Below are 24,506 nucleotides of genomic sequence, written 5' to 3' on the forward strand. Positions count from 1 at the left end.
TCGGAAAAAGGACTCGAACGCCCGTTTTCAGTATATTCCAATACAAAATAGGGCAGTCCACAACATAAAAAAGACATCATTTTTTTCTTGGATAGAGCTCCATTTGTATTTGAATATACTGAAAACCAACTCGAACGCCCGTTTTCAGTATATTCCAATACAAAATAGGGCAGTCCACAACATAAAAAAAAGACATCATTTTTTTCTTGGATGGAGCTCCATTTGTATTGAAATATACTGAAAACCGACGTGAACGCCCGTTTTCAGTATATTCCAATACAAAATTGGTTGTCCACAAAATAAAAAAAAGACATCATTTTTTTCTTGGATCCAGCTCCACTTGTATTGAAATATACTGAAACCAACGTGAATGCCCGTTTTCAGTATAGTCCAATACAAAATTGGTTGTCCACAACATAAAAAAAAGACATCATTTCATTCTTGGATCGAGCTCCATTTGTATTGAAATATACTGAAAACCGACGTGAACGCCCGTTTTCAGTATATTCCAATACAAAATTGGCTGTCCACAACATAAAAAAAAGACATCATTTCATTCTTGGATCGAGCTCCATTTGTATTGAAATATACTGAAAACCGACGTGAACGCCCGTTTTCAGTATATTCCAATACAAAATTGGCAGTCCTCAAAATAAAAAAAAGACATCATTTCTTTGTTGGATCGAGCTCTATTTGTATTGAAATATACTGAAAACCGACTCAAACACTCGTTTTCAGTATATTCCAATACAAATTGGCAGTCCGCAAAATAAAAAAAAGACATCATTTTTTTCTTGGATCGAGCTCTATTTGTATTGAAATATACTGAAAACCGACTCAAACACCCGTGTTCAGTATATTCCAATACAAATTGGCAGTCCACAAAATAAAAAAAAAGACATCATTTCTTTCTTGGATCGAGCTCTATTTGTACTGAAATATACTGAAAACCGACTCAAACACCCGTTTTCAGCATATTCCAATACAAATTGGCAGTTCACAAAATAAAAAAAAGACATCATTTCTTTCTTGCACCGAGCTCTATTTGTATTGAAATATACTGAAAATCGACTCAAACACCCGTTTTCAGTATATTCCAATACAAATTGGCAGTCCACTAAATAAAAAAAAGACATCATTTCTTTCTTGGATCGAGCTCCATTTGTATAGAAATAGCCTAGAAATCAGTTCGAACGCCCGTTTTCAGTATATTGTAATACAAATGAAATGACATGAAAAATGCAAAAAGAGGAAAAGTAGCCTACCTTGACGGAAATTCTATTTCAAAAGGGGAAAACTTGTATCCAGGTGGGCCCACAGCACGGCCGGAACTCAAGCGAAACTCGATAGGTTGAAATCGATCCATTAAATAACATTCTTAAAAAAACAGTAAAGTTTTATTCTATTCCAAAAGGGGAAAACTTGTATCCAGGTGGGCCCACAGCACGGCCGGAAATCAAGCGAAACTCGATAGGTTGAAATCGATCCATTAAATAACATTCTTAACAAAAAGTAAAGTTTTATTCACATCGAGTCGGCTGGGAAAAGTTTCTGAAAAATAAATTACCCCCCTTTTTGGTCTGAAAATTTTGAGACTAAAAAGGGGGGTATTTTTTTTTTTTTTTTTTTTCAGCCAGAGAAATTTTTCTCCAGCTCTCAGAAATTTTTCCGCACTCGACTGGATGAATAAAACATCCCCGTTTCTTTAAGAATGGGCTCACTGTTAACTATTTCAGCATTCGACGTTTCGCGTCCAATAATAACTGCCGGGTGTTCAAGAATGCAGATGCACCTACTAGATTTTCTACAGAGAAGCTTGACTGGATGGAGAGAGTGGATAACGTTTTCCAAGATTCTCGACTTTGGACCGTCATGAGGTAAAGGATCTTTTTGTTTTTTTTTTCTTTTAAGAAAATTTATGGATAGATTCATTTCTTTTTGAATGGACCTAGAAAAATAGGACAAAGTTCTTTTCCAAGATTGGATGAGAGAGGGACCCAAAAAAAAATGGGTCTTGGAAGGAATCGAATGCATTTGCACTCATTCCTTCCAAGACCCATTTTTTTTTTGGTCTCCTGATTCGTCTCTCTCTCTCTCTTCTCAGTCCATTTCCATAAATATAGGGAAAGCGGAGAACCTTTCCCTACTTATTTCTAAAAATATTTTCTTTATTTTTTTTTCTCCTGAGTTTATGTATATATCAATTCAAATACTTTTGAGAACGGTCATCCCAATTCTCGTCGTCTTTTCGGTTTCATCGTCCCAACACTCAGTGGACATAGTCTCAGTCGATTTTGGAGCATGGGTCGTCCGTTCATTGTCCCAACATTCAGTGGACATAGTCTCAATAGATTTTGGAGCATGAGTCGTCTGTTCATTGTCCCAACACTCAGTGGACATAGTCTTAGTGGATTTTGGAGCATGAGTCGTCCGTTCATTGTCCCAACACTCAGTGGATTTTGTCTTTGGATCCTCTGAAGATATTTTGGGGGTCTCATGAGATTCTTTGGAAGGTTCGTCCCAACAGGCTGCTGGATCGTAATGGGGAATATTTTCAGGTATGTCTCCCCAACCCTCCGTCTTCCTCGAGTTATTGGAGGAAGTTGACGACAAAGAAGAAGAAGAAGTAGAAGAGCCCATCAAGTTTAAAGGCGTATGCTCATCCGGATGTTCCATCACTTGGAAACAGGACAGATTATCCCATTTCTGGATGAGGTTATCGTACGCTTTTGGGGACGGATCCTTCTCTAACTGATCGTAGGCCTTATCAAAAGCTTGCAGAGGATTGTCTGCTTCCTCCTGAATCCTCTCCTCTTTCTCCGTTCCGTCTGGATAGACGTGATTGATATGAAAATCTCCTTCCGTAATATGCCATCGATAGTTGCGCACTTTGTTTTCGGCACAATGGAAATATTTCATTCTTTGATGATGTCGGGCACATTTTTCCCGATACTTCCAAATGATTCCATCTGGCACATAAATTTCCGTCACGGGTTTTTGATAATCCAAGGCTTTAGCAAAGAATTTAGCTTTCTGACATCCCTCCACATAAATCGTGGAGAAGCTGTGAGTGAGCGATTGGAGAATGCGTCCTAAATGGTTGTAGGGAATATGACCCTCGTTCCAACGAAGTCCGTGCCGGTTTCTCGTCAGCCAGGCATTCGTCTTTTGGTTTTTTTCATTCAGTTGGTGGAAGGGGTGAGGAGGAGCAAACGTCAACGATCCCACGGTCAAAAAATCTTTTGTCGCATAGCCCAATTCTTTTAAAACGTAGGTAAATTCACCCTTCTTGTGGTTGTAGGACTGGAAACCCTCTAGATCGAGCACGATAAAGTTTTCTGAACACGCCATGGCGATGAATACGGTGATGTCTTCCACAAACAGGAGCAAAAAAAAGAATCGAAAAGGTATATATGTATAACAGGGAAGATCTAGAAAGGGGAAAAAAAACAATAAAACGTTTTAGAGTCGTCGTCTTGAAAGAGACATTTTTCTTTTCAAAGGGTTAAGAAGTTTCAAAGGTCTTTTTAAATGAAGTTATGATTAAACCATATTCATAGGACCAAAGGGACTTACCAGCTCAGTTCACGTCTTCTTCTGTTCTCTGAAGAAATCTCGCGGAGGATACACACTTTTATACTCGCGCGACATCTGTCGGGATCGCGACCCCATCTAAATGTCAGGGTCATTCCAACCTCTTAAAAGGATCGGAATGAAAGAAACACTTTGATAAAAAATATATTTATGAAAAGATATCTGTGGGTCGTGAGAATATTTTCTCTCCCCACCCCCCGCCTTATTCAAAAAAAAATAATAAAAAGTCTTTCTTGGATCGCGTCAAGATTACAAAACAACTCACAGGACTTGTTTATCTCGAACTTGTCAGGGTCACCGTTTCACATAAGAAGATGGATGGACCCTGAACTTTAGACATGATAAAAATTAACTCTACCCGCCTTTTGTCTGGGAATAGGGTCTCACCGTTTCTAAAAATAGACCAGATCCCATTCTTGGAATTCTATTCTTTAGGAAAGGAGGAGTGATGGTCTATTTTTAGAAAGTGTGAGACAATATTCCCAGACAAAAAGGGGGGTAGAGTTAATCTAAGACATGATAAAAATTAACAAAAAGTTTTTTTTTTTTTTTTTTTTTTTTTTAAGGCTGAAAAATTTTTCTGAGAGAGCTGAGAAAGATTTTTCCTCCCAATCTTTTTCGACGATGAAAAGGGAAAAACTACTGATCCGATCTCCCTACGCTTTAGGGAAAAAATACTTATGAAATATTCATGTGTTGAAATTGGCTATTCAAATAAGTGACATTTTGTTTCTCATTGGAACTGTTCAACGGCGAGTCCACTCGTCTCATTCTATTCAAATAAGTGACATTTTGTTTCTCATTGGAACTGTTCAACGGCGAGTCCACTCGTCTCATTCTTTGGGGTAGGGGATGAAAGTACAGCGGTTTGTTGAAATCGATGATAGTTTCCTCTTTAGTCGGTGGAACTGTAAATCTATCCCGTCTTAACTCTTCTAATCTCTTTGAAAGTCTTTCCACTTGCTCTGCTAAGGTTTCCTCGGTACTCATGGTCTCTCTTAGTTTAGGGAAGTCTTGACGTATTGGCTAGAGAACAGAGGATCTTTTTCTCTCTATACATATATCATGTCGGAGAGTGTGATTTATAAATCCTTGTGAAATCTTTCTACGTCTTGTGTAACTTGGAAGATTCGTCTTGTGTAACTTGGAAAATTCGTCTTCTTCTCGTCGATTGGGCTGGAGTTATAGAAAAGAAATGGGATTGGAAAGAAATCAACATATTACAAAAAAAAGGAACTTTTTTTTTCTATTTTTTTTTCTCTAGGGATTTACATACCATTTCGTTCATGAACATTCAAGGGTTCTCTCCAAGACCAAATTTTAGAAGAGGACCACAAAGAGTACACTTGAGGATCCTCTTTCAGGTCTAGGTGAGATAAGGGTTGAGACCAATATTCTTGGGTCTCTAAAGCATCCCAACTTAGACATTTATTATTATTATTAGAAAGTTCATCCTCCTCCTCCTCCTCCTCCTCATCGTCGCACGAGTTCTCCTGGGGAGATTCTTCCGCCTCCTCTTCGACAGCTTTGCTTTCGGAGGGGTAACAATGTAATTTCCGGAAAACGTAACTACCCTCCATCAAATGGTATCGAAAATTTCTCACCTTGTTCTCGGCACAATGAATCATCTTTTGGAAATATTGGTGTCGCGTGCATTTCGACTTGTTCCGCCACTCGGTTTTCCCTGGGATGTAAAACTCGTAAACGGATCGCTGGCAGAGCTTGCTGAAAAATTCGGCTTTATCGTATCCATTGACGTAGATCACCTCCACATTTTCGGTCAGTATTTTCAGGATCGTAGGAAGATGCTCGTAGGAAAGACGACCCTCGGTCCATTGCAGGCCGTGTCGGTTATTTGTAGTCTGGTTGACCACAGCTTGATTGCGGGACGATAAGTCATCGTAATGGACAGGAGGGAGAAAAATCATGGATCCGCATAAGGTTAAATCGCAAGTGATGTAGCCCAGTTCTTTCAAGATGAAACATATATCTCCCGTCTTTGGATCATAACAGTGAAAGTATTCCATGTCCAGAACAATGTAGGAATCTTTGAGAGGTTTGGCACTCAAAATGTCCATCTTCTTCAATTGAGGAAAAAAAGAAAACAAAATTCTCTCTCTCTCTCGCTGTGTGTCCTGAAGGAAAAAATGGATAGCGTTCTCTCGCCGTCTCCTCTTTTATAGAGAGAGAGAGAGAAGGTTGCACGTGACAGGTCGTATGAATTCTGGGAAAGGTCACATTCGTATATATATTTGTTTTTTGAATAATATCGTGCGTATCTCAATACACATCCATAATAATAATAATAATAATAATAAAGGTCACCTTGGAAAGAAAAAGAAATAAAAAACATGGAACTCGTGCTCGACTTTGAAGGTTTCTACGATTCTCAAGGAGCCTTTATTGTGAAAGAATTGGCTTACGTCACATTGGACGGTACTTCTCGAAGGGTATTTGTTTTTAAACCCCCGTTTCCATGGCAAATGCTCACCGAGAAAGAAAAACGAACCGCTGTGTGGGCAAGTGATTATTATCACGGCTTGTCGTGGCCCGAAGGAGAAATTCCGTACAGTTATTTTCCATGGGTGTTAACGATGTTGACGGAACCTTTTTCCATGATTTGGGTGCGAGGAGAAATGAAACGGCGGTTTTTAGAGAAATGGTTGCAAAGATCCATTTATTGCATTTCGGGATCGACGCAAGAGATTCCCAAATACAATGGGATCGAACACATGAATTGTCCTAACCATACAAAAGGTTTTTTCCATTGCGCTCTACAAAAAGCAGTTCGGTATCATTATTATTTAAAGACACAGAGAAGAAATTTGCAAGGTCGATCCTGCACAATTCAATCTTCACAGAACTCATTAAAAAAATACATATATCATGTTACTTCTTCAACAGCATAGATGGTTCTGAAGCGAAACTTGGAATTTTGAAATAATAGATCAGAGAGAAATCATTCTTAAAAACAAATGGTAAAGTCTCGAATCGGCTGGGAGAAAAAAAATTTCTCAGAGGTGAGAAAAAAAATTTCTCAGAGCTGAAAAAAAAAAAAAAAAAAAACTTTCTGTTAATTTTTATCATGTCTTTAGACATGATAAAAATTAATGACCCTCCCTTTTTGTCTGGGAAGGATGTCTCACCCTTTCTAAAAATAGACCATGACTCATCCTTTCTCTAATGGCAATCATTCCATGAATGAATCACGATTTGTTTTTCAAAAGAGTGAGACAACATTCCCAGACGAAAAGGGAAGTAGGTCGTTAATTTTTATCATGTCTAAAGACATGATAAAAATTAACCAAAAGTTTTTTTTTTTTTTTTTTTTTTTTTTTTTGAGTTGTAGAATTTTTCTCAGCTCTGAAAATTTTTTTCCAGCCGACTCAAGACTTTACCATTTATATTTACGAATAGTCTTTGGATTATTTATTTATTTTCTTTTAAAAAGAAAAATTCTGAGCTAGACCTATCTATTGGCTTAACATTCTGGTCATAGAAACAGTCTAGAATCTCATTTTATTTTTCGAGGCTAATGCACGGGTTCTCCAATCAAAAGGGTTACTATAAAGGGATTGGTTTGAATGCATTTATCTGCAAATGTTGTAGGATTCTGTTGTTGAGAAGGGGGTATATTATTATTATTATTATTATTATTATTATTATTATTATTATTGTGGCAGATTCGTTTTCTACATGGAAGTCTAATCTCCTCCGAAGACCTTTTCAGGGGATCGTCGATAGATGGTTTTTCAATAGGAATCGTTTCCCTCGGATCCTCAAGAGATAGAGGGGGGTCCTGTCTTGAGACATGGAGCGGTCTCTCCTCCTCCTCCTCCTCCTCCTCGAGAAGTCTTGAGAAAGGGAGAGGATTTTCGGTTCCCTTATTCTTGAGGGGTCTTGACAAATTGAGAGGTCCCTCCTCTTCGAAAGAGAGAGAAGTTTTGGTTCCCTTATCCTCGAGGGGTTTTGACAAATCGAGAGGTCCCTCATTTTCGAGGGGTCTTGATAAATGGAGAGGTTTTTCATCTTCGACGGGGTTTGATAAAGGAAGAGACTTCTCCTTCTCGAGGGGTCTCTCTTCCTCAAGGGGTTTTGAGGAAGGGAGAAGTTTTTCATTCTCGACGGGTTTTGACAAACTGAGAGGAATCTGAACAGGCTTCTCCTCATCCCCATCATTATCGAGGAGGATGAGGATAGGCTATTGGAAAGGTTTTTTCTTTTTCTTCTGAACAGGCTCCTCTTGATGCTCGGGGAGAGGGATGGGGTAGTTGTTCCACCATTCTATTTTTTCTTGCTCAAGGATTTTTTCAAAAGTCGTAGCTTCTCTAAGATGAGACGAACGAGGAGAGTCCTCGAGAAGAATATAATAGGTATTCTTCCCAGTCTTCTCGATCGAGAGAGGTTCGTGCAAACATTTATGCAACCATTCACTAAAATGAACGAGAATCCCTTTTGTCTTCTCAAGACGATCCATAATCCTATTCATTTGCGAGACGGTTAGAAAGTGGGACGTGTAAAAATATTTGGCTCGTTTCATTAACAAAATTTGTGCATCCAAAGGTGGAATGTCACGAGCCATCAACACGTTTTCGTCGGACAAAAATTCGTCCCGCATCTTTTGATAACTCCCCACGGTATAATAACCCGCACATTTTGAAAAATCGGAGGCTTTCAGGTAAACGACTCCTTGGATGATATAAAAGGAAAGATCAACATATTTATATTTGAAAGGAATACACGTAGTGAGCCGGGGATGCCTCCTCATGATCCACTTGGACAAAAATACGACTTTGGGGCTCTCCCCTTTTATTTATAGAGAGAAAGAGAGTGTGACCTTCCCTTCCCTCCTCCTCCTCTCTCCCTGCTTCCTCTATCTTTGGACGTCCTTGGATTGGAAAGGTTGACTTTGAAAAAAAAAAAGAAGGTCATGGTTGGATAATTTTTTGTTTATTAAATTATTACTTTCACTTCCTCATTCCCACACACATTCATCTTTTTAAGGAAAGGAAAATAGGTCATGGAGATAAGATTTCTTGGAAAGAAGAGAGAGAGAAACAAAAAAAAAACAAAAAAAAAATAAAACGGACGTCATAGAGCCTCTATGTGTGTCTGTGTGTGTCTATATAGATATATAAAAAGACGAGAGTACTGGGCGAGATCATTTCTTTTCCATTGGGAGCCATGTCGCTATTAGACGTTTTTCCAACTCAACGGATTTCGAACGGGGAGGATTTGAAGACGCTAAAGCAAATCTCCAACTTGAAAATTTTTTTGGCGTGTCATTGTGCGACATTTATTCCGCATTTACCACCTCATCAAGCGATCGTTTCTTTCAACCAAGATGTCGAATCCTCCAACCTGCTCGTTCAGAATATATACAGAAATTTATTCGAATCGCAACAAACGAAAGAGGAATCTCCCTTCTCTTGGAATCGGATGGATCGAGCTTTGAGACGGCCCATTCAAACAGACCGGCGATATACAGATCCGCGCACGAGTTTTCGGTGGAAGAATATTTTTCTCACGAAACGATATTTTACGTTTGGAGTGAGAACGACGGCTGAGGACGAAGTTCATATTGTTCAAACCACAGCCGCTCCTCTCGCCTATTACGAATCATCGTCCCCCAATCTGAAGGAAAGAAGTTTTAAAGTCAGCGACAGGATGAAATATAAGAAATATATTCTAAGACCTTTTCAAAACTATGTCGTTCCCCCGAAAACGCAATATCTCATCGTCACGACCCAGAAGAGTCTCTTTCTCGTCGATCGGTGCTCGTACTCGCTTTGGAAACAATTGAAAGAGGAGATTTCTTTCCAATTGCCGATGATGTTTCAAGAAAAAGAAGAAGAAAACCCTCCGCCACCTTTACCCATCCCTTCCTTAGATGATAAGAGGAGCTGGACCAAACCGTCGTCATGGCCCGAAACAAAATCGACCCGGCAACGGAATGAAATTGAAGTCATCACAATTGAAGATGAGGAGGAAGAAAAAAAATTACCTCTTAAAAAACGGTCGACTTACCGGAACCTACCTGGCGTGCAAGATCCGCTTCAGAATCCAGAAGCTTCTTCTTCTTCTTCTTCTTCCCCGACTTGTTCAAACAGGCAACCTCTTTCGGACTCCTCACAGACAGAACCTCTTCCAGTATCCTCTTCTTCTTCTTCTTCTTCTCCAACCTGTCCCGACATCGTAGAGGTAGAATGTCAGACGGGTCCACAAGCTTCAAAAAGTCCCGACATCGTAGAGGTAGAATGTCAGCCGGGTCCACAAGTTCCAACAGGTCCAGAAATCATGGAGGCAGAATTACAGCCGGGTTCACAAGTTCCAACGGTCCAGAAATCATGGAGGTAGAATTTCAATCGGGTAAACAAGTTCCAACGGGTCCAGAAATCATGGAGGTAGAATTGCAGCCGGGTCCAGACATCCTAGATCCCTCCACTCATCCCAAAGAGACTCCAAGTGTTTCAAGACAGCCTTGTGAGGATCCAGCCCTTCCCGTATGGAATGATTATATGGACTTACAAAATTTGGTGCAACAGGAAGGAGAAGAAAATAATCATACGGATGGGTGGGTCAAAGACTGTTTAGATCATTTAACCTCGAATGAAATTGAACTGTTATGGAATTGCATTTCTGAAATCACATCGGAAATGGGATAAAAACCAAAACAAAAAAAAAACAATTTTTTTAATAACAAATGGGAGGAGGGTCATGATGTCAATTAAAAAAAAATATTATATAGAGTCCAATCTTGGTGGTTCACTTCAGTTTTCCAGCATGAGGTGATCCACGTTTCCCGAAATATGGATCCCATTCCAAGAGAGATTGTGTAGAGCCTTCACTTCAGTTCTGTTTTTTTTTCTACCAAGAGGAGAGGGTCCCCAAAGGGCTACCCATGTCCAAAGAGAGAAAGTGTAGAGCGTTCATTTCAGTTTTTTTTTCCAAGTTTAGGGGAGGGAGGTCTCAAAATGACACCCCCCATTTTCAAAGAGAGATGGTGTAGAGCGTTCATTTCTGTTTTTTTCCAAAGTTAGGGAGTTTTCAAATGGCTACCCATTTCAGAGAAAGAGAGAGAGAGAAGGTGTAGAGCGTTTATTTCAGTTTTCCAACATTAGAAGGTCCCAAAATACCTTCTGAATTCAAAGAGAGATCGTGTAGAGCGTTCATTTCCAGTTCTCCAAGATCAGAAGAAGAGGGTCCGCTTTTCCCAAAATGGCTTTCCGTATTCAGAGACAGCGAAGTGCAGACTTCAGTTTTTCTCCCTCCCCAAGAATAGAGGGTCCCAAAATGGCTTCCCATTTCAAAGAGAGAGGGAGAGGCGTTCATTTCCATTCTCCAAGATAGGGTCGTCTGCTTTTTCCCAAAATGGCTTCCCAATTCAAAAAGAGAGAGAGAGAGAGAGAGTAAAAGGGTGTGTAGAGCGGTCATGTTCATTCTCCAAGATAGGGTCGTCAGCTTTTTCTCAAAATGGCATCTCCCCATTCAAAAAGTGATCGTAACCAATTTTTTCCAGTTTTTTCCAAGATGGGGGGAGAAGAAAACCTAGGATGGAATAACACGACACACAGAGAGAAAGAGAAAAAAAAACGCCATCTTGTCATTTTCTGATAGGGTACCGGTGCTCGAATACTTTTGTGACCGACTGTACCAAAAATTAGTATTATCACAGTAACTGCAAGATGGCTTACATTTCTAAAACTCAGTTAACACATTTCATGCAGAAAGAAAATATTATCCAGTTTCATACTTAAATCAAGGTCACTGAAATGTGGTAAAAGCAATCTGCTTAAGAAAACAGATGCCTCTGTAGAGGACTTTCTATGGAAAACTGGCTTTCATTCCCATTATACATGGGCAAAAAAATGTCGTGTAATATAATAACCTATTAGTACAATAAATACATTTAATTTCTTTGCATTTATTTATGTCATGCTGCTTTTCGTGTAATTTAGTATGATAACCTTATAAGTTTATTTAATTCTGCTCATGGTCTACGGAAGTAAGGTAAGTCACCTGTTATGAGAATATCAAGTTATTAATATTTATGTGAAAGTCTGCAATAACTTTTCATATCATAAGAGATTTACGAATGTGTATATAACTTACATGTGTAGTTATTATGCAAGATCTATAGAAAGTATCCAAAATTACCATGACATTAATCACACTGTACGAACAGGCAAGTCATTATACATTAGGAGAAAATTAACTAATATTTTGGGGGATGAAATACTATTTTACACATGGGAACTGTTTAAACAGCTGAGAAAAATTCATGCTTTTTCCCCTAGAGTTACAGAATATATATATACGTTGTTTCATAAGAATAAAAAGTAAAGTTAAATTTAAATAATTCTCATGCGCCATTGCTGCAAAGAATTAAATTTGAATTTAACAAATATTCTCTCTTCATATAAAGTTAATTTAAATTATGAAATTTTAATTGCATACATATCAAAGATTAATTATTGCTGCGAATTAATTTACTATATCATTGAAATTCTGAGAGCATATGTAAATTAAATGCACGTATCTAAAACCATGAAAAAATATATAATATTCCAAAAAACTAATCCCTTATATATACATATATATATATCTCAAAGACAGGCATATGCATAATTTCTGTTAGAGAAACAGTTTCTCCGAGATTACGTTTTAGAGTAATTAAAACAATAAATTAATGGTGATATTATTACTGCATTCCAAAATTCGCACTAATTAACGATTTCGATCATTACTACGAAAAAAAAAACGGGATGAAAAAGAAAGAATCCTGATACAATAACATTAAAAATTTGTGTGTTTACGTATAAAAATATATAATATTCTCAAATAGGTGATTTAAGCATAGTCTTTGATTCGGAAACATTTCCAGAAGTATTTCAGTTTTCATAATCTAAAGTAAAAACAAACCTGCTTTTGCAGAGAATATCCATTGGCAGTTGCCTTCAGAAAAGGTTTCAATTCATTGAAGCAAACCGATTTAATCTGAATCAACTGATGAATTCACGCTCCGACATTTCAAAAGCATTACGACTGTCTCTTAAATGCCAAGGAATTTGATCAGCACTTTTCCGATATCTTAAACATCTGAGCAAAATCACTTCAGCCATCTTGTTTACAGTCGCTGTTAAAAGTTTGCGCAGGTCAGGAGTAGCCGCAAAATTCCTCTATGGTAGTGACGTATTTTCAGTAGGCGTGTCCGAAAAGCGTTGCACTTGAATCCGATTTTGCAATGCAAGTGCGATTACCATGACAAGCGTTGCACTTGAATTCGCCCCTTGATATTTTAATTTTTAATGTAATTCTCACTTTTTTATTCAAAAATTAGGATAAATATAATATTTGATAGCTACTCTTAGTAATAAACATACGACTTTGGCCTTGAATTCCCTTATCAAAGGGATACAGGAAAGAAGGGAGAAAGATACAGGAAAAGTTTGGTAATTTCGTAAGATATAGATAAAAACTTCAACTTCATCTATCAGTATGGTTGCACTAGGCTTTAATTGGTAAACTGATTTTGATTTTTAAGGAATTTAAAAAGATGGCAGGAAATGAGGGAATGGACACCTTAATTCCTATAGTCAATAAACTACATGATGCGTTCACAAAGCTTGGAGTTAATTTATCTATAGATTTGCCACAAATTGCTGTAGTTGGAGGACAAAGCGCTGGAAAAAGTAGTGTTTTGGAAAATTTTGTTGGCAGGTGAGTCATGCGTGCAAATTGAATTTATGTTGAAATTACATTTGTGTCTGTGATAGATATATGCAGTGAACTTATATATATTGCTCATGTAGTGTGGCTCCGCACATACGTTGAAACTTGAAAGCTAATGTACAAATTATCTGTTCAGCTGCAAAATAAAAACATGTACTTCCGTTATTGTTATATTTTGAAAATGATTTGTAAATTTTAGAATTTTCTTTAAATTTTTAATTTATTTGTATTTTAAATATTATTCCACATATATCTTGTCTTTAACAAAGCTTGTCTGTCTTTTAAATGAATTGATTTCGCTCAACTAAAACACTTTAAACATCAAATGGAATCAAAATTTGAGTTCAGATATTTTGTAAAAATCAGGATATTTTAAAGAATTAGCACTGAAATTTATTGGCTTTCAAAAGCATGTATATTTGTGATGAGAAAAGCAAGAGTAGAGAATTCATAACAAAAACTTCTGTGTTTTAGAGTGGGAGCACAAAGTGGGTACCTTTTTTGTTAAAGTAGCCATCACATAAACTTTTGACAGTATTTAAAATTCGCTGATGAGGCGGTTAAGTTTGCCTGTTTTGGTCACTAAGCATGGTGGCTACATAGGCTAAAGTGCAGAATCGCCCACTTATTTGTTTGGCGCTTTTTACAAAAGTGAAAAGAATTGGATTTTTGCCAATTTTTTTTTTTACTTTTTTAAAGAAAATAGGTCGATGTGTACATGGATAAAGTCAAGAGTGTGCGCAATGCTATTTTTGTGCGATTCTGGCATGTTTTTTTAAGTGAAAATAGGTCGACATGTACATGAATACCGTGTATGTGCAATTCTTAAAAACGCGCCAAGCAGTGGACGATTCTGCACTTTCACCGCTTCGTAAACGATGAAGTACCAACTAAAGTAGTAGACCATTAGTATTTTGACCTAGAGCTTGACTCCTGGCAATAGAGTAGATGCTAAGATGGTTTTCAAGTTTTCTGTTTGCTCTGAAATGGTGACTAAGATGTGATTTAAATGGAAACCACTTTGTCATAGAAAGTTACCTACAAGACGTCCTTTTGCAGTCAAGTAGCTTTTTTTTTTCCTTTGTCATAGTTAAGTAACTAGTCTGTTCATTTAGAATATTTTACTCATTTACTAATGTTTGCTTAGTTATTCCATAATGTTATAATTATTTTTTATTATTTCTGATTTATTTTTATTTTTTCGTAGAGATTTTCTACCTCGTGGATCTGGTATTGTCACCCGTAGACCACTAATCCTGCAATTAATCAATTCTCCTCATGGTTTGTTATTTATTTTATTTTATTTTTTTGTAAAAGTATTTTGTAGTTTTTATTTAGTAAACTTTCAAATGAGAATGAAATGTCATTTTTTTACTTCATTATTAGCAATTTTTTATATCATTAATCATTCTTTATTAGCATTTTTTTAATATCTTCATATCGGCAATTTTTATATCCTGAAGGTTATCAAATTTTTCTAATTCTAAAATGAGTCTTAATGTAATAAGTAAAATTTATTGATATTTCTGCATTTAAATGGCACCAAAACAGCAATCCTGCTCAAGAGTTTTCTTGTAATAAGCAAACTATAAGTGATTGTGCTGAGGACTGCTGGAAATTCAACAGCAATCAACAGAGTAGGGTAACTCCATTGGCACATTATGTGTACTGAGGGCTTTTGGCTGTCCTTGTCGGTTATTGCCCTCTAGGTGTTGATGCAGAGAACTCTACATCAGCCTCTAGAGCTACTGGCTAGGATCTGTACTTGGATTTTTAAAGCTACTGGCTAGGATCTGTACTTGGGCAGTCTCAGCAATGGGGATATAAAATCATTGAGCTTAGCTGTTCCACGTGCCCACCAGTGGCGTAACTAGAACTGACAAAAAATTTTCCTGGGCCTCTTTCCAAATAAATTTAATGTGCTTAAAAAAAAAAAAAAAAAACCTCGAAAAGTTAAAAAAAAAAATTATCAAGGATTCCAGGAGCCAATGTTTTCATAATGATTTTTATCACATCTGGGTTAATGGTTAAAAAATAAAAGCACGTTCTTAGGGAACGAGTTGAAAGGTACATAACATGAAGAAAAAATAAAAAGGAAAATAATTTCCCTTGACCAACTGGTGAAATGAAAATTTGCTTTAGTCTGGGTATTTGACGTCAGATTATTTTAATTCAGTTAAAGACTTCGTGTATGAGTGCGAGAGACAGATTTTTCTCTCCTTTCACTGAGATGCATACTGATAATAAATGAATAAGTCTATATAAAAAAAGGAACATGTCAATGTATAGCATTAAGAAAGGAAGAAAGCCTAGATTTGCAGAGATTTTTATATAAAATCCGAGAAGTTTTACATACTAATGTTTTAAATTTTTATATAAAATCTGCATCTATGTAGGTTTTTTTCACTTAAGTTAGCAAACTTATAAATAATTAGTTATAATATTATAAACTGACAGACAAGATAATTGATAAATGTACAGAAAGGTTATTACATTAATGTATAGTACTCTGTGATTTACTGAGCTTACGAACATGATTTATGCAATAATATACAAGTAATAAATAAGAACTTTTATAATGTAAATGATGCATTTGTTAAATATAAAACATATTTATCATAAACTTCATAAAGAAAACTATTTGAACGTACAATTTTTGTAGAAAATATGTATTTTAAAGTTTTTTCTGTCTTTTTAAAAAAACCTTTTGGTACACTAAACTACTTGAATACATGATTTTTATAAAAAATGCTAAAAGAATGCTAAAGTTTTTTAGTGTTTCCTTTTAGTTTTCCTCAGTCCATACTGCTCTTCTTCTCTAATTTTTTCCTCCCTCAATAAGACCGATATTTAAACCTGCTACCTTGCGGCAAAAGCAGGGATTATTGGAACCTTTCAAACTTTATAAAACCACCATACCGTACTCATACTCTAAGGGAAGATTTGCCGACCTCACCAGCAAATACCTTTATTTAAACAAACACATTTAACAAGACAAAATAAATTATTTCATTTATAATCTTTCTCTTTACAAAATAAAACAAATACAAAGAAATTTCAAACAAAACAATTCATCTTGAATTTACTTAAATTAATATTTATAAGATAAACATCAAGTAATTTACAAAAGATTATTTGTTCACATATTATTTCTTCTATTATAACAATTATAAATTACAGTGACTGCTCAAATATAACATTTTCAAACTCAGTAATAAATTTCATAATTTCTATTATTCCTTTTTTAAATTTTTCAATTTGAAATATTTTTGCAATATCTTTTTCTCTATTCAAACATGGTAAGAATTTTAACCACTTATTTCTCAATAATTCACATAAAATTACATGTTCTACATCAGCTTCTTGTTCACCACATAGACACTTCAAATATTTAATATGAAATCTACTATAATACGTTGGTACATGTGCATGATTTGTTAAAAATTGGGCCAAAAACCCATTACCAATACACCTCTTTTTATTAACATTTTTAAAGAATCTATAAGTATATCTGCCTTTTAAGTCTTTATCCCAGAAGTCCTGCCATAAATTAATTATACTGTTCTTTAAAACATTTTTAAAAGTTTCTAAAGAAGTAGGAAGAAAAATGTCAATTGAGTTCTTCAACGTAGCCTGTTTAGCACAAGTATCAGCAAATTCATTTCCTTCATGCCCAATATGACCTTTAATCCAATGCAGATTGACTTTTCTTTCCTTTAAATTTTCAATCAAAAGAACATGAGTATCGTAAACCAATTTAGTAGAAGATTTACCAGAAACTATGGCAAGTAATGCACTTTGACTATCCGAATATAAATTAACATCGTTTTTAATATCTTTCCCCAATATCCATTCCAAAGATTTAAAAATGGCAAAGACTTCTGCCTGAAACACTGTAGAATTATCACTTAATCTAAACTTTTTAATACATCCAATTTCACCATTTGAATACGCTACAAAAGAGCAGCCAACTTTTTCACCTATCTTTGAACCATCAGTAAAAATTTCGTGTCCTTCACGAGTAGGGAACTTCTTGTCCCAATAATAATCAGTAAGTAAGGCAGGATGAATATCATTAACTATTTTACAAATCTCAATATTTGAAAAATCCACTTGTAAATCAAAACTTTGATCAGAACTTCTGCCATGTTTTAAATGAAATAAAATACAATCTCTTTGAGCAATCAAATAGATTGGCTCACATCCACTTAAAATAAACAGACTAGCATTAGAAACTGTCCTGAAACACTTAGTGATACTTAACAAGGTTTCTCCCTCAATAAGTGTAATGATAACATTGGTGGCCAAAATTCATCATAAAGAAAAATATCCTTCTTTTAAAATTTCCGTCTCCTAACCTTCATTTCCGCAAAATTATTTATCAATACTTGGACATACATTTTCTCAGCCATCTCAGCTTCAATGCTCAATAGTGAAAGGTTTGACAACCCATCTTGCGTCATGCTGTTTCTTATATATGTTTCTTAAATATGTTTTTATTAGTTTCAGTAGTGAAAATGACCTCTCACTCATGGCTGTGGTTACAGGTAATGATAAATACAATATAAGTGAATTGCACACTCTCGAATAACTGCTTGTCATATCATAATATTTTACCATTGCTAATTTAGCTAAATCCTTAAAGGATTTCAAATTTTGGATTTCTGTTCTGAAAGTATTTATAAATAATAAAAGTTGTACTTGCAGTGCAAGTCTTCTTTATATCTTTTCTGTATATTTGAAACATTATTAATAATTTCCGTATTTGTTAACAATGGCAGTGTTTTAGATTCTTTATTTTTCAAATTTAGTTTCTATGTCCCATTTATATGCAATAAACTCAGCTTCATAATAATAATTCATAATTCAGCATAATGTCTTCAAACTTGTTTCTCATATCTTGCATATTAATAGAAATGCTTTTTAGATGTTGATGAACTCCACTCAAGTCGATTGATTTTCGATTGTCAAGCCGATTCATTGGTTGATCAATCCTGCACTATAGCGCAGGACGTGTTTAAAAGATTTTATTTTTAATTTTGGCCTGTTATGATGTTTCTTAATATATGGAAATATAGATTGTATTTGTATTTCATATTTATCATAAAAATATTTCATGTTAATATAACAATACGTTATTAATATTAGTAGACATTTGTGTTGATAATGGTGATAATTTTGGATTTTTCAGATAAATGGATTAAAAGTTTAGCTCAATTGAATTTTTAGCAAGTTTTAAATTATATGAATTTAGTTTATGATTAATTTAGATATTACAAATCAATAACTTACCTTTATAATGAAGAATTATATTTGAGATCACTTTGAAATTTAATTTTAAAGAAAAACTTCTGTTTGTTCTTGCCATAGACAAGCGAAATGGCATTAGAATAAGAGCAAGTTTAAGTTCAGTTTACTGTTGTGAGTCATCAGCCAATTTACAAGTATGCTTGAGAGGTAGCGTTTCACACTTCAATGCAGCTGTTTAACGAAGAAAGGAACCCTGCCTCCACTATAAATTTCTAGTGTCTCCCCAAGTTAAGTCACAGTAAAACTTTCATCCAAGACTTTGCTGTAAAGATGTCCATTTCCCTTTTAAAAATGCTGAAACATCTTTTTTTTTTTTTTTCCTTTCTTTTTCTCTTCAGTCAAATTGTACTATTATTATTGTCATATTCCAATGATACATAATATATCACCTGCAATATCTTTCTACATTTCCTCTGTACTATAAATACATTTCAGTTAATGTGTAATTATTAAGTATTTAACAGTAAAAATTATGAATATTCGAATATTTTTAGGAAATTCTTCACAAGTTTACGATGAAATCGTAAACAGGTAGAAACAAATTTTATTGATATGTATCCAAAGAGCTTTGAAAATGATTGTGTCATACGAAATGCAAATTTTAAAATTAATCTAAATTTAAATACCCACTGTAGCAAAATATGATGATTTCCGTCCAAGTTTCAAGGTCCCAGAAATGTTTAATAATTTAGAGTTAAGTTTATTGATACTAACGTATATTTGAAGATGAGTACTCACACTCGGTCACGTGGATTCTAAAAGTAGTACACATAAATATTTGTTTAGGAAACAAATAGAAAGTTTCTTCATAATTAGTAAAAATAAAATTGTATGAAATAAGTTTTGCGTACTTCGTAGAGAAATGCGCAAAACTTCATTTATGAAAATAGGTTTGTTGTACCCCAAGTGGATCAGAAAGCAAAAATCAATTAGGAAAAGTGGATACATTTTAGGAGCATTAATATTTATGATTATTGTTATGTTTTATTTGCATCTTAGAAAGCTATTTATTTCTCAGAAATTAATGACCTCAGATTTCCAGTCTTTACATTGCTTATAAATTAAGCAGTATCAATTTTTTTATCTTAATCATTAATTTATTAATGACAAATATAAAAAATAAATATAATGTATGGGAACATATATTAACGGAAGCTATTTATGTCTTAGAAAAGTTATGCAGTGATGCCGAAATGAAAGAGAATAATGTACAAAGGGACTTTATGAGTGAAAATCGCATTACTTACTATTAAAACGTATTAATTAAATTTTTTAATTTGCAAAAATTATTTAAATATTGCATTAACGGGGGAGCATTATTTTCTGAAATATTCCATTCATTTGTGTAGTGAAAATAGCAAATAATTCGTGTTTTTTCAGATGTTGAAATGCAACTTAAAACTGTTAGGGCAATGCTGCCATTGATATGTTTAATATTTTCAGTAATTAATTTATCAAAATTTACAAAGTAGTATATACTTTTAGTTGTATGATGCCATTTTTATTTCCATTATTATATTATTATTGATGATTTCACGTACTGAATGCTGTGGAAAGTAAATTAAAAGCAAAAGTAAAGTAAATTGTCAAATTTCATTTCAAATAATGATTCGAAAGTACTCTATGAAGGTGTTCTTTCCCTTAGGCAAATAGTCCTTGAGTGTTTTATTATTATATAATAATTCAATCCAACTCCGTTTAAATAACGTACAAATTATTATGCATTACTCAATTATACGCTTAAATGTTTCACGTTAAAAAAATTGTAATTTATGATATTTTTTCAAACAAGGAGAGATTAATATATTACTTTCAAAACAAATTTAATGTTTTCAGAATTATCTTTTACAGATAAGTGTGAATTTTTGGTAGATGGGTAATTTACAGGTTAAGAAACACTACAGCTCTTCTTTTTTCTAAAGCAAATCAAGTAAATCCTCAAACGAGTTCTGTGCTTTCAGATTTAATTCTCGATTAAGGATTTTAAAGAATTCCTAACCTGCATTTTATCTGCAATGTGCGAATATTTTGAAAATTTTGATATGAAAAATTGGATAAATATTTATTTACTCATTATTTCAAGTAAAAATATTCATCCATTCCTATTTCCTACCCCCCATGAGAGAAAAAGTAATGAATTTTGATAAATTTAATGAATTTTTCATTAAATTTATGCCGGAAATTAACTGCAATATTTGGCCGTTTAATGTTTGAGCATCTGTGTGTTCGTAGCATCTGTGTGTTTGAGCATCTGTGTGTTCGTATCCTTTTTTCGGACCTTGAATTCATTCAAAGATCCCTAAGCCAAACGGGAAATCTCTCTTTTCCAAATGTGGTGTCATAAATTCCTAGCGTTTCCTTAGAACGGCATTTCGACATGGGGGCTGGGGAAAAGTCCTTTCATGCCACAACTGCTCAACTTACATTAATGGTTTTGTGTCCTTAAGAAAGAAAAGCATGTATTCTGGAGTTATCAATTGATACTTATGAATGATTCCCCCCTCCAGCTTATTAATGTAAAAAACAGAGGAAAAAAAATCGATCCGCCTTTAACTTTGCCATTTTGTAATGTCAATCATGCTTCTAAATCCAAAATGTTTCTGTCCCTTACCTTGCTCCTTGGTGCAACTGCACAGGTTGCAAGCACTATCATTTTTAACATTGTGAAAACTATACATTCAGACATGCAGATTCTTCCTTATTTAATTTCTTTAAAAATAATACAGGGTGAGGTTATTTGGTGGCAACAATTTGAAAAGTTTTACGCCGTTTATAGCTAACCAACGAAATACATGTTATATTAAATTCTAAGAATCATTCACATTAATAAATTAAATTTCAAATTGAATATTATAACTGATTTTTGGACTTGCATTTAATGGAAAAGCTAGTAAGAGATTCAATATATGAACAAAATTAAACGCTACTGGAATGACATAATATGAAAATTATGAACTTCAAATAATATACCACGATTTCTCTTAACTTGCAAAGTTCATTCCAAAGTACCAGAATCCTGCCTGGTTACTTCTTTGATTTATACTTAGAAAATATATCTATTGATTATTCAAGCATAATGCGAATTATACAGAAATAAATTAATATATAAAATAAGTACTTTATAATAAATAGTTACAATCAATTTCCACTTCCACTGCTTTTTGATTTGGGATTGCAAAAAGGAGAAACCTTTCCTTTAGGGGGTCGCCTTTAATAATTTTCAGGTTTGAGGCTAAGGAATACAAAGAAACATTTCCTATTTTCCTCTCACTGCTTTCCCTAAACTGGGGTAGGACATGAAGTTATTATTTCATAGTCGAATGCTGGAATTTTAACTTATGCAAACACTTGAATTTAGCTATTTCAGGTGCTTCCAAGGGCCTCCTATCTGCGTCATACAGAGAATTGCGTTACTGCACCATATGGGTAGGGGGGCCATTAAAAGCTTAAAAGAAAACGAATTCTATTATCTACATATACTTAAAGATTCTAAAGTTAAAAGTAAATTGGAGTCAAATCAAGGCTATTCCTCAACTATATTAATATTAAAAATCGTGTGAAAGGGGTTTAACACAAAATCAAAACATATCAAAATTAAAATAAGAATTTATAGTAGTACAAATTCTAAAAATAAAAATGAAAAGCAAATGGGGAAAAAATACAAGATAAAAAATATAAAAATAATAATTAATCTTCTTTTATTGAAATTCTAACTCCGAACTCATCAAGGGAAAATGAATTAAAGCTTCTTTATATATGTTATGGAATCTGTCTTTTAAACACGTAAATGTAGTTGAGCAGGACATTTAAGGGCCCCTATGCAGCGGCATTCCTTGCATACCCTTATTTTCACCACTGGTGCTCACCGGGAGATACTCGAGTGAAATTGTAGTCCAGTCAGAGTAAGTTGGTGGTAAGGCCCGAGTAGTACTGGTAGGTAACATCGTAATGACCAGTTAACTCTCCAAGCAAATAATATCGCAACCATCACGAGTAGCACCGAGAGCAGGGAATGGTGACCCCCTCGGGCTCAGTTCAAAAGTGGGGATATAGGAAGAATTTAAAAATCTGTATAGCTCAAGATTGAAGCCCTAGGCTTCGGTAAATGAGTATTCTTATCTCCCAAGATGACAATTGGCGGGATACCCCTTCCCTCTCCGCGATCTAATATAGGAAACTCTTAGTTGCCTTTCCAGTTCATGTAATGCCTATCTAAGGCGAAACAGGTACATACTAGCATTATTATCATCATCTGTTATGGGAACCATGGGCTGGCAACTGCTTTTTGAGTTGTCACCAATACAAGCATTGATGATATGTGGCACCATTAATGCATTCTAAACACAATGATAAAAATTATTTTCATCATTCCAGCCAAATGGTAGAAAAATGTAATATGAATAAAATGGTGCTTAACTGAAACTGCTATTAACAATATTGCAAAATAAAGTGCCTTTTTTTATAATATCAGTAACCGATTTAAGCCATTATATTTAAAAATAGCATCGCCTGTTTATAATATCAACAATCAGTATTGTAAGGTATTTTGCAGTAATTTACAAAACAGACAATCTTAGTAGAACATAAATTTTATTTCTAGTTCAAGGTGATAGACAAATTTTATAGAATTCTTAAGTGGCAAAATTTGCATACTACTCCTAGCTAGTAAAATCTTCAGAATTCTAATCTTTTTAAAACAATATCTCATGTTGCCGAGCAACGGTTTAATACAAATATGGTGTTGCCACTTCAACAATAATTATATTTATTTATTAAATAACAAGATATTACAGTATAAACTAAAATTTACATGATGCCTATGCATTGAACCTTAAACTTGCAAAAGTAAAATATTTTACCTATTAGGAAATTTTGTCAACCATGAAAGATGGAAGAGATCTTGCCAATCATTCTGACAAAAATTTGAAGAAACAAGTAATACAAATTGTAGTATATAAAAAACAAATTATTTGTCGTAATTTTGTCATTGCATCACCATTCCTGATCTATTTTTAAATAAAGTCACATATCATGGCCATTAACTTCTATTTTTCTTGATGCTAGGATTCTATAATTTTGTAAATACTGCATGTTCCACTGAAGACACATCTCATATTTTAATCAGTTTTTCAAAATGTGGGGGGGGGGACCAATAAATAGCAGTTAATTGGTATTCTTTTTTGTAAAAACTAAGCCAGCTTATCAAGAATTAAAGAAATTTACATAATTTCAATAAACAATAAAAATTGTGTAGCGACATTCTGCCTACCCATTAGTAGCACTGAATTGTACTGTTTGTTGACAATTTTTTTTATCAAAAATGATCAACTTATTGGCAAGTATAGTCCTCACAGTAGACAGGGTAAATGTGTATGATAAACTTTAGAATCACTCATGGTGTGTTTCCAGGCCATACTAACTCCCAACTCACATTTCTATCAATATCTAAAAGAAAGATGTATAATTGTATTCACATTTGAAATCTTATACATGTGTGAGACATAGCCGTATATATCATTTACAGTGCTGTTGCAAGACTAATAAGTCATTCTTTCATTTTAAAAAAAGGGAGTCTTAAAATATTGCATTTAATTTATTGCTGAAGAGTTGGACTTTTACTCTAACTGTAATTGTTCAGTGTCAGATTCTATACATTTTATCTAGCTTGTCAAAATGTTTGTTATTCTTTCTTTAATATATACAAGGTGTGACACACACAAAAAAAGAGAATGGTCCAATAAATCATTGTACTTACAAAATCAGTTCTTGACATTATCACCTTCAAAGTAGTCCCCTTCAGCATTCACACACTTCTGTATTCGATGCTGCCATTGTTGATAACAATTCTGGAACGACATTTTTAAAAAAAG

The 24,506-nt window shown here is 34.4% G+C and overlaps 1 protein-coding gene across 4 annotated transcripts in view; it reads left to right on the forward strand.

The window, feature by feature from the left end:
• Window positions 1–13,066: 13,066 nt before the first annotated feature.
• The window catches only part of LOC118195146 (dynamin-like), a 120,567-nt gene continuing 109,127 nt past the window's right edge, over window positions 13,067–24,506 (forward strand). Inside the window, exons 1-2 of one of the 4 annotated variants that reach the window (XM_085806694.1) lie at window positions 13,067–13,314; window positions 14,534–14,607. In XM_085806694.1, coding sequence (XP_085662820.1) covers window positions 13,151–13,314; window positions 14,534–14,607 — 238 coding nt within the window. In that variant the 5' untranslated portion in view covers window positions 13,067–13,150. The remainder of the gene's footprint in view (window positions 13,315–14,533; window positions 14,608–24,506) is intronic. The other 3 variants (XM_085806695.1, XM_085806693.1, XM_085806696.1) reach the window with 3 other exon arrangements.

The sequence above is a fragment of the Stegodyphus dumicola genome, chromosome 12 (genome assembly GCF_044657685.1).
Source record: "Stegodyphus dumicola isolate Sdum_Otavi_A_Nest chromosome 12, ASM4465768v1".
Taxonomy (NCBI): Eukaryota; Metazoa; Arthropoda; class Arachnida; order Araneae; family Eresidae; genus Stegodyphus; species Stegodyphus dumicola.